At 33.9% G+C, this 10,000-nt stretch overlaps 1 protein-coding gene across 2 annotated transcripts in view; it reads right to left on the bottom strand.

Moving 5' to 3' along the window:
• LOC119575307 (dnaJ homolog subfamily B member 12-like) overlaps positions 1 to 10,000 on the bottom strand; it is a gene marked incomplete at its 3' end in the record, with an annotated part of 11,853 nt that overhangs the window by 396 nt on the left and 1,457 nt on the right. The window contains 4 exon segments of one of the 2 annotated variants that reach the window (XM_037922852.1): positions 5,346 to 5,480; positions 5,955 to 6,100; positions 6,416 to 6,659; positions 7,220 to 7,319. In XM_037922852.1, coding sequence (XP_037778780.1) covers positions 5,346 to 5,480; positions 5,955 to 6,100; positions 6,416 to 6,659; positions 7,220 to 7,256 — 562 coding nt within the window. 2 annotated transcript variants of the gene reach the window in all.

The raw sequence follows: 10,000 nt of genomic DNA, 5'->3' as shown, positions 1-10,000 counted from the left end.
TGTATACTTTCACAGTAGCTTGAAAGGAAATGTGTCTGAATACATTTGCATATGGCTTTTAAACTATATTTCTCTTATATAAAGCCACCTCACAAATTCATAGACAAATAAATAAATAAAATAAAAATCCTAGTTGTCTGAGGTTCTTCCTTAAAAGTAATCAAAAAGCTAAGTCTTGATACATGATATATTACTCTAGTATGCATTCAACCAAAATATGATGTTAGCCTATATAATGAAGAAAAATACATTTTTTTCTACAATCTTTATGAACTTGAAACAAAATCCCACTCAACAACAAAAGGCTAGCAATAAATGCAACTGCTATTATACTGCTAGACAACACATTTCCATTAAAATGATACCCAGCATATTTGACAACAACCACAGACAGAGGGACAACAAACCTCTCATTACATATTAAGACAAAACGTGAGAATAAACACAGTAAAGCTTGTAACATAGAAAAGTCTATAAGAATGTATACAAAATGGAACAGAACAAAACAAGAGGTCCGCAGCTGTAGAAACAAGCACTAAAAATTAACAAAATATCAAAACACTATGATGCATGAACACAGGTGCTCAGAGATGCCGTAGGTTTCTTTTAAGAGAGGCACGGACAAATGAAACAATAGGTCATCCACCAAAGAAGGCGAATGAACTGCTCACAGTCTGCAAGGTGACAATGCAACATGAAGGTGCGAGGTTGGATGAAGTGGCAAAATCTGACCATCCACCCCAATGCCAGTGTTAACCTCCCATCTTGGCCATTTCCTCGTCCCTTCTCCCTCTAACTAGAAGACCTGACCCTCCAAAAAATTCAACCGTGAGAGACTGCTGACCTGGGCAAAAAGGGGTCATTGAGCTGCGTCACAAGGCTCGCCGTGACACAGAGCCAGAAGGCCATCAACAGGACCACCACCAAAAGCACGAACATTTGCATGTAGTGAATGACCATGCCCAAAAACGTCTGCAGCACAGCCTCATGGGCGGTGTGGTGGCATCCTGCAATGAAAGAGGACATCGCAACAAGCCCAGCGCCACTCGGAAAGACTGGCATTAACTAAATTCTGGAATACTGGTCTTTTTCAGTAGGGGGAGGAGGGTGTAACCAATTTTAACAATCCACTGATGTTTTCCCTCACCAGGATATTAATAAAGCAGTTATATAAAAAACAAAATATTTCAAAAGTCTAACCAATGACACATTATACTGATATTCAAATAAGTAACCTAATTCCCTTGACAAACAACTACACATTGTATTAATATGATCTGCAATTTAGAGGAAACTCGATGCAAAGCCCTGACTCCTGATACAAAGTTAAAATCCTTCTCCTTACTGTTTAAATCTTACCTCTAATATTCACTAAAGTCAGTAATAAATACATAATATATACACACATGAGTCTTTCAATCAGAGAAAAAAAAAACACTCACAGGCCCATTTGTTAGCAAGTTACATATTTCTTCTACAAAAATCAAAAGGTTTATGTTACCATCTCCCTTCAAAATATGTCCATTATGGAGAGGCAGGAAAAACTGGATAAGAGATGACAAGAAAAAGCAAAATACATAATTACTGAAAAATACAACCATGGCATTATATGCTTCTAAAACACCACCACACTTTTTAGATATCTGAGCACCACCTACCAAAGCCCTGATATCAAGGTCCTCTCCTTTTGAGTCAATTGCATAGAAAAATGCTATATCATTAGCAGTGGGAGCAAGCTCTTTTTCCTTTCACTTGCACTGAATCAGACAATATCATAGGTGTTTTGATTGGCTGTCTGACAACACTTCCTGTTAATTTGTTTATTTGGATTTCACTCTACAGAATCGGAATTGTATTTGCAGTTTCTCTTCCAAAAACAGAGCTTTCAGAAAAACCCTTCGAGCAATTCTTCAACAAAACTGTTGTCTTCTTAACCCATAATTGACGGGTACATTCATAGTGGCCTGGGCCTCCTCCCGGGGGGCTTTATCGTCGCCCGAGCATGCGCACCACTCATGCCAAATCCCAGCACCCCATGCCCTTTTTGAAATACTACGAAGATATGTTGTTTTTTTAAATTTTTTCTTTATTTTTACAGTCTCTACTTTTGCCAAACTTTCTGATAAATCGAGACTAAAGGGCATTTTTGTTGTTATATAATCCATAGTTGATCATTTTGGGTTATAGCCCGAATAAAAGCAGTGTGGGGCATCATGGATTGAAATTGTGGGTTTGTTGCTTTTTTTTGTTTTTTCAGGGTAAAAATAGAAAGTTTAGAACCCGATTTAATCCCCTTTCCTGGAAAAAAAATTTAATTTTTTGCCGTATTGTAAAAAAAAAAAACTCATGGCATGTCCATGCATCTCAGGCATGTGCGTACGTGCCCCCGGCAGATGGTCCCGCCATGCCATGGCGGGCTACATGCCCCCGTCAGGAAGGGGTTAAAATGTATTTAATTTGGGCAACACTTAAAGTGTCCTTGAAAAAGTTAAAAAGTAACACCAGCAACAATGATATGACATGACTGAAAATAAAAATAATAATAATGACAAAATAATGCTGTATCTATTTTCCAAATTAGTAAAAATTAATATGCTCATGTTCCTGTAACAATGAAAAACAACATCACAACTATAAAGAACTCAAATTAGAAAAAGAAAAAGTTTTACTAACTATAAACAAAAAAAGCCAATGACAAAAAAGTGGGAACTTTTTTAACAAAAACTGTAAAATGAAATTTAATCTAATAATCAAGAAAAAATAATATCTCTACCCCAATAGGAAACCAAACACTCAGACCCTCCTTTCCGTCAAACCAATACGTCACCAAATTTAAAGTGTAATCTATCAAAGGAAATCCTCCTTGGGAAATCCCTTTAAAAAAAGTCCTTTCATTGGATAGCATGTCTGTTCATGTGCGTAGATGGTATGGGGGGGGGGGAAAAGGGGACCAGGTCTTAAATTCATGAGATAAATTTTAAAAAAAATTTTAAATTAAATAAATAAAAAATTCACTCAGACAAACAAAAAAAAACAAGTGAGGGAGAGGGGAAAAAAAAAAAAGTTTAGACTGCAAAGTCAGCCGGAAGGAAAACCTAGTACTGTCCTTCCTTGTGTGGCTCCAATGCACAGCTGGTAATCCAAAGGGAATATTTCGTGGGTGCTTGACAGTGCCCCAAAAAAAAGATGTAAATATATATATTAATATAATATTATATATTATATATAATATATTATATATATAATTATATATTAAAAATATAATATAAACATTATATAAAATATTTAAAATAAATATTATATAAATATATATATATTATATATATAAAACATATATATATATACATTTAAAATATAATTTAAAAATAAATTATTATAATAATATATTATAATATATATATATATTTTTATACAATATATACATATAATTTATATATATATATATATATATATACATATATATTAAAATATAATTTATATTATATATAAATTTCATTATTCATATATTACATATATTATATATTTTTATTATTATATTATAATATATATTTATATATTATAATAATATATATTTTATATATATATTAAAATTTAAAATATAAAATTATATATATATATATATAATATAAAAAAATTAATATTATTATATTATATTACATATTATATAAAATCCTATTACCCCACTATATCTATCTATCTATCTATTTCATCTATCCCATCTATCTATCTTCTATCTTTTATAATTTTAAAATATAATATATTATATATTATATATAAGGAGAGAGAAGAGAGAAAGAGGAGAGAGAGAAGAGAGAGAGAGAAAGGGGAGAGAGAGAGAAGATTTTATATATATTTTTATATATATATACATTAATATATAAAATATAATAATATATATAAATATATATATAATAATTTTTATATAATATTTTATATATTAATTATATTAATATATATTATATATCTAATAATAAAATCAAAATATATATATATAAATATATAATATATTATATTATATAATAAAAAATATATATCATATATATATATTATATATTTTATAAAATATAATATATAAAATTATTATATAATATATATTTTTATATTATTATATATATATATATTATTACAATTATATAAAATCCCATTTCCTATATATATAAATATATATATTTAAAAATTATATATATAATATTATATATAAATTTTAATATTATATAAAATATATATAAAATATATATAATATATATTATAAAATTTTATATAATATTTATATAATATTTATAATATTTTTAAATATTATATTTTATATTTTTTATATATTTTTATATATTTTTTATATTTTTAATATATATATATTAAAAAATTTTTTTTATATAATTATAAAATATTTAATATTATATATATATATAAAATTTTAAAATATATTAAAATATATATTTATATCTATATTAATTTTTAATTTTATTATATATATTTAAAATATATTTTTATATAAAATATATAAAATATATAATATATATATATATATATATATTTTATATATATATATATTTTATATATTATATATATTATAAAATATATAATAATTATATAATATATATATATTAAATATAATATATAATATATAATATATTTATATATAATATATATATTTAAAATAAAATTATATATAAAAAAATTTTTATATATAATAATAATAATATAATAAATTAAAAAATATAAATTTTATATATATATTTTTAAATTTATAAATATTATAAATTTTTAAAATATATAATTTAAAATTTTAATATTTATTATTATAAAATTATAATTATATAATTTATAATTAAATTTATTAAATTTTTTAAAATTATTTTAATTTATAATTAAAAAAAAAAAAAAAAAAAAAAAAAAAAAAAAAAAAAAAAAAAAAAAAAAAAAAAAAAAAAAAAAAAGGAAAAAAAAAAAAAAGGGGGGGGGGGGGGGGGGGGGGGAGGGGAGGGAGGGAGGGGGGGGGGGGAGGGGGGGGAGGGGGGGGGGGGGGAGGGGGGGGGGGGGGGGGGGAGGGAGGGGGGAGGGGGGGGGGGGGGGGGGGGAGGGGAGGGGGGGGGGGGAGGGGGGGGGGGGGGAGAGGGGGGGGGGGGGGGAGAGGGGGGGGGGGGGGGGGGGGAGAGAAGAGAGAGAGAGAGAGAGAGAGAGAGAGAGAGAGAGAGAGAGAGAGAGAGAGAGAGAGAGAGAGAGAGAGAGAGAGGGAGAGAGAGGAGAGAGAGAAGAGAGAGGAGAGAGGAGAGAGGAGAGGAGAGAAGGCAAAAGCACCTCCATAACCCCGCCTCACCACCACCACAGTTCAAGGATGCACTCACCCTCATAACCTCGAGTGAAGTCATGGGCACCGGAGCTTCTATGGTGGCTGGTGGAACTCTGCTCTTCATGGCCATAGAGGTCATACTGCTTTCTCTTCTCAGTGTCGCTCAGCACAGCAAAGGCGTTACCTACAGCTGATGAAGCAGGGAGACTTGGATATATACTAGATTAAGTGCTTTAAAAACAAGCACAAATGCATTTGCCTTCGAGACAGTTATTATACACTTACTGAAAACTATCTTTGTAACTTTCAGGGAATAATATCTGAACGTATGGTATATATACATCCTTACAATAGCTGGAGAGAAACTCCTAAGAATCTTAAGTAATTCTAAACCACTCAACAGGTCACCCACACACTGAAAAATCTATTTACAAAAGTTTTTTCCCATATACCATAGCACAGCAAATTTAGCTTCAAAATGTAAAAAGAGAGTATATCACAGGCTCTCAACTAATTTCACAATAACTGTTCAAGGTGAAGCACCAGAAAAGAAGACCTTGTGAATATGGGGTGCACCTAACTGACAGACTTCATGAGTGGCTGAAACCTGAGAGGGTTAAAAAATGACAAACTTGTGCATATCTACAATAAGAGAAAATCTTACCTTTAAAAGCCTCTCCTGCTCCGGGTGCCTTGTTTTTGTCAGGGTGAAATTGTAGTGCTAACTTCCTATATGCTTTCTTGAGATCACTCTCTGTTGCATCTTTTGTCAGGCCTAAAATCTCGTAGTAATCTTTACACCTCATGATTCTGAGAGGAAAGCGATTAACAGACATTCAAGATAATGGCCAAATATGATGGTTATGGCTGGAGAGATGCATGTCTCTTGACAAAGAGGTGCATGCACAAGCACACGTACAATTAATTAAGTACAGATGAAAATAAACAAAATCCATTATATGTAATCTCAAATTGTACATAATGGACTGTATAAAACGAAACTCTATCCTTTAACCTTAAAATCATAAGAACAGGTTATCTCAGGCTCTTACCTACCTGAAACACCATGGCCTGTTATTCTACTCTGTAATTATATGATCCCCCAAAACCCCTCCTTCCACTCACCTTTTCACAGAGTCCACCTGCTCCTGGGTGTACTCCCCTGTAGAATTCGGGGAGGTGCTGTTTGAAGAGCCTGTTCTTTCGTCACTTGCACTTGCTGTGCGTCGTTGTCGGAAACCCTCACTGCTAGTGCCCCCTCCCCGGCCCCCTCCGCCCCCTCCTCTGTCTCCGTCACTCCCAGCCGTGCCATTGCTGTGCTGTGTGTGGCTCGTTGTGTCGTTTAGTCGATTCAGCAAATCAAGGAAGGCTGGAAGGAAGTAAACACCATTCTGGGTTAGCACATATGAGAAAGGGGAATGAGACTGGAGGACAAGATTAATGCTTTCTCCTTAGAGGGAGGGATGGAGGGAGAGAGAACAAGAGAGAGGGAGTGAAGAGGAGAGAATGAGAGAGAGAGGAGTGGGATAGGGAGAGAGAGCAGAAGATGTGAGAAAGAGGCGAGCAAGAATGAAAGAAGTTGAGAGTGAAGACATCAGAGACCCAGAGATACAGTCATTATGAAATACTTGAAATTTTACTTTTGACAGTTGTTATCTAGTCACTTTTTTATTGATAATAACCAATTATGTTATTCCAGTGTTATAATGAAAAGCATTAATCATGATCCTAGATCTTTTACTTATGATCTTTCCAGTGGTTAAGTCACTCATTGGTTGTAGCTCCAAGAAGCATATAGTATCTGGTATGAGAACATTTGGTGTGGTAACCTAGGGGATGGACAAAGAAAAAGCAGAGAAACAGAAAAAATACCATAAAAAAAAATAATAATAATCAGAAGAAAGTGACAGAGAACTGGACTTAGCTTACCCATAAAGTCAGTCTTGGAGGCAAATACCTCTAGCATGATATTCCCCAGAACTCTGCCAAGCCTAGATCACTGCATTCAACCCTATAAACTTTTTTTGGCTATATATATAGTTTCACTTTCAATGTGCTGGACTAGTATGCTGCAAATCGGCATTCTTATGCTTGTAAAAATAAAACCAAACCCTTCCAGATGGCTTTCTACCCTGTACTGATAGTCAAGTTTTGCTCTAGACCACAAGTATCAAAGAGTTAATCATTTGTGGTCCAAGTGTCAGCTTTCGAGGTACACATGACAGCACAGGAGATTCACCCTCTGTATGTGGTTTTGGAGCTATAGGCTTCCACAGATAGTTAAGACTCTTACTTCTTAACAATTTAGTGAACATAATGAGAATGGGGATACATAGCAAACAACTTCTGAAATCACCTTACAATCAGCAACTCAGTGGTAGGAAAATCTTATTTGGTTAACATCATTTCTTCTCAAATCAGATTTTACTAAAACTTATTACTGATATCTACAATTAACACCACATGCATCATAATGTTTCTAAGTATAAACAAATTATTACCAAGGGTACCCTCTTGTGAAGCATTTCATGAAGCTCCTTACAAACAGTACTTATATCATGTATGAATATGGCCAATGGTTTTAGGAAGGACACTGTCCTGTGGTACAGAATTACTCTTTAAATTCTATGGTTGTTGATAATTATAAAAAGAATAAAGAAAAAAAGGTAACTGTTACCATGAGCAATGCTCCCTCCAGAGACTAAGTTCCAAAATCAGATTTTTTATCTTTCCTCTACCCAACGATCTTGGGGGATGCGTGGGGAACTGGAGGTTGAAGGGGGGGGGGGTAATGAATGGCACTGGATGTCAATAGGAATCTGCAGAAATTGAAGAAAGTGTTTTATGAAACATTAAAAGGTTGATTTTTCAAAAACATGACCCAACTTTGTCCAACGAACACAAGTACACATGCACAAAAAACTATTAAATTCAGCTAATGAAACTCTACAGACATTCCCACCATCTCTGAAAGTCTACAGACCAACATGCCAATTTTCAAAAACTCTACAGGAATCAACCCCATCGTTTGGTAAAAATTAGCAGGATTTCACATAATCCAGATCCCCCATGGTAATCATTGCATCCTAACCAGTAAACCAACCTACCCTTAACCCTGTGGGATTTATACACTACTATCTATATATTTCCTAGCCAGGGGGCTCTGCCTTCTAGACCCCTGTAGTAATATACACGCCTAGCCAGGGAGCTATGCCCCCTGGACCTCAGTAGTAATATATAACACCACTGCATATTTATCTATATTGCTTCCAACTCTACTTTTTATGCTCTACAAGATGGGAGTGTTTATTTTCCTCTATCTCCGTGGATCACTCTTGGTAACAATGCCCAAAAACAACAACAACAGCTGCCATGGATAAAATCTAGACAAGCAAAACTCTCAGTGGTCATAGGTTTTTATAAAGACTTGTCTTTCTTAACCCCTCAATGATGGTATCAGAATTGTCTTGGCACCTGCCTCTGGTGACTTCAGGCAACCGTCCTGCTGTTTGGTGCGAGAGTCCACTACTTGTGGTGGAACTTTCCACTCAACTCGCTCTAGCAAGATGTATACACCTATAGCTGTAACCATCATGATGGGTCGCTTTGTTATGACAGTTATAGGCGTGGCACGGCAGATAGGGGTGAATATATCTATTTCAATATTATCATCCAAGATACTGGTCAGCTGATAACAAGAATATCTCCAAAACCATTGAATACTTAGCATTTTTTTCTTACCACAACACATATGGTAACCTACAGGTAGGCTGATCAGTAGCAAGGCATATGAGACCTCAGTATTGCTTTAGGCATTAAGCTGCAGATTTTGACTGAAAATTCTGAACTTGTATCAATTTTTTACAGACATTCAGAAAAATTTTCCGTGCATGACAACCAGGATCACAGTAAAAAAAGTGTATGGAGTGCTTACCTTGACAAAAATAAGATACTTTTCATTTATGGCAAAAAGTGCACAAAGCAAAAATAAGGGAGATACAGGATAGAGAAGAGAGAGGGTCAACCCATCATGTTTACCTTGCAAGGACCAAAACAAATGTGACGCGTAACTCATTACTGCGATCTATCAAGTTGTCCATGTATTACTATGTGCTTGTGAGAATGATTATTCTGTAATTACCAGTGTCTGTTTTTCCAAATTCATGTATGTAATCCATTCTTTTAGTTTTATTATACTTCTTGTACATGTTTTGATAATCATTTATGCTAATCTGTACAATAACCTTGTGTGCATGCACGTTTTGCTTCCAGGAGGTTTGGCAGGCTGTTCAACACCATTTATTGAGAAATGCCGGTGAGAAATATTTCATTTTAAGTGCTGCATCGATTCTAGGTCATTATTGAAGCTATATAGTGGATATACAGAACAAATAGACATTAGTATCTATCACAGCCTCTTATTTGAGCCCATCAAGTGCTCCAAATGATGAAAAAAGTGATTAGAAACCATGTGAAGAAAAGTTGGGCATTTCACTATTTAAAGGTATGTGGTTTCCCCCCAGGGGTCCAGGGGGCAGAGCCCCTTGGCTAGGCAATATATATATCATATTTTCTTAAAGCCAGGGCCCCCTGGCAAGGTGCACAGAATACCACGAGGTCCAGGGGACGCAGCCCCCTGGCTGGGCGTAAATATTACTAAGGGGGGCCAGGGGGTATAGCCCCCTATATAAATCCCACAGATTAAAATTA

The sequence above is a fragment of the Penaeus monodon genome, chromosome 7 (assembly GCF_015228065.2).
Source record: "Penaeus monodon isolate SGIC_2016 chromosome 7, NSTDA_Pmon_1, whole genome shotgun sequence".
NCBI lineage: Eukaryota > Metazoa > Arthropoda > Malacostraca > Decapoda > Penaeidae > Penaeus > Penaeus monodon.
This window is presented reverse-complemented; position numbering and strand designations above follow the sequence as displayed.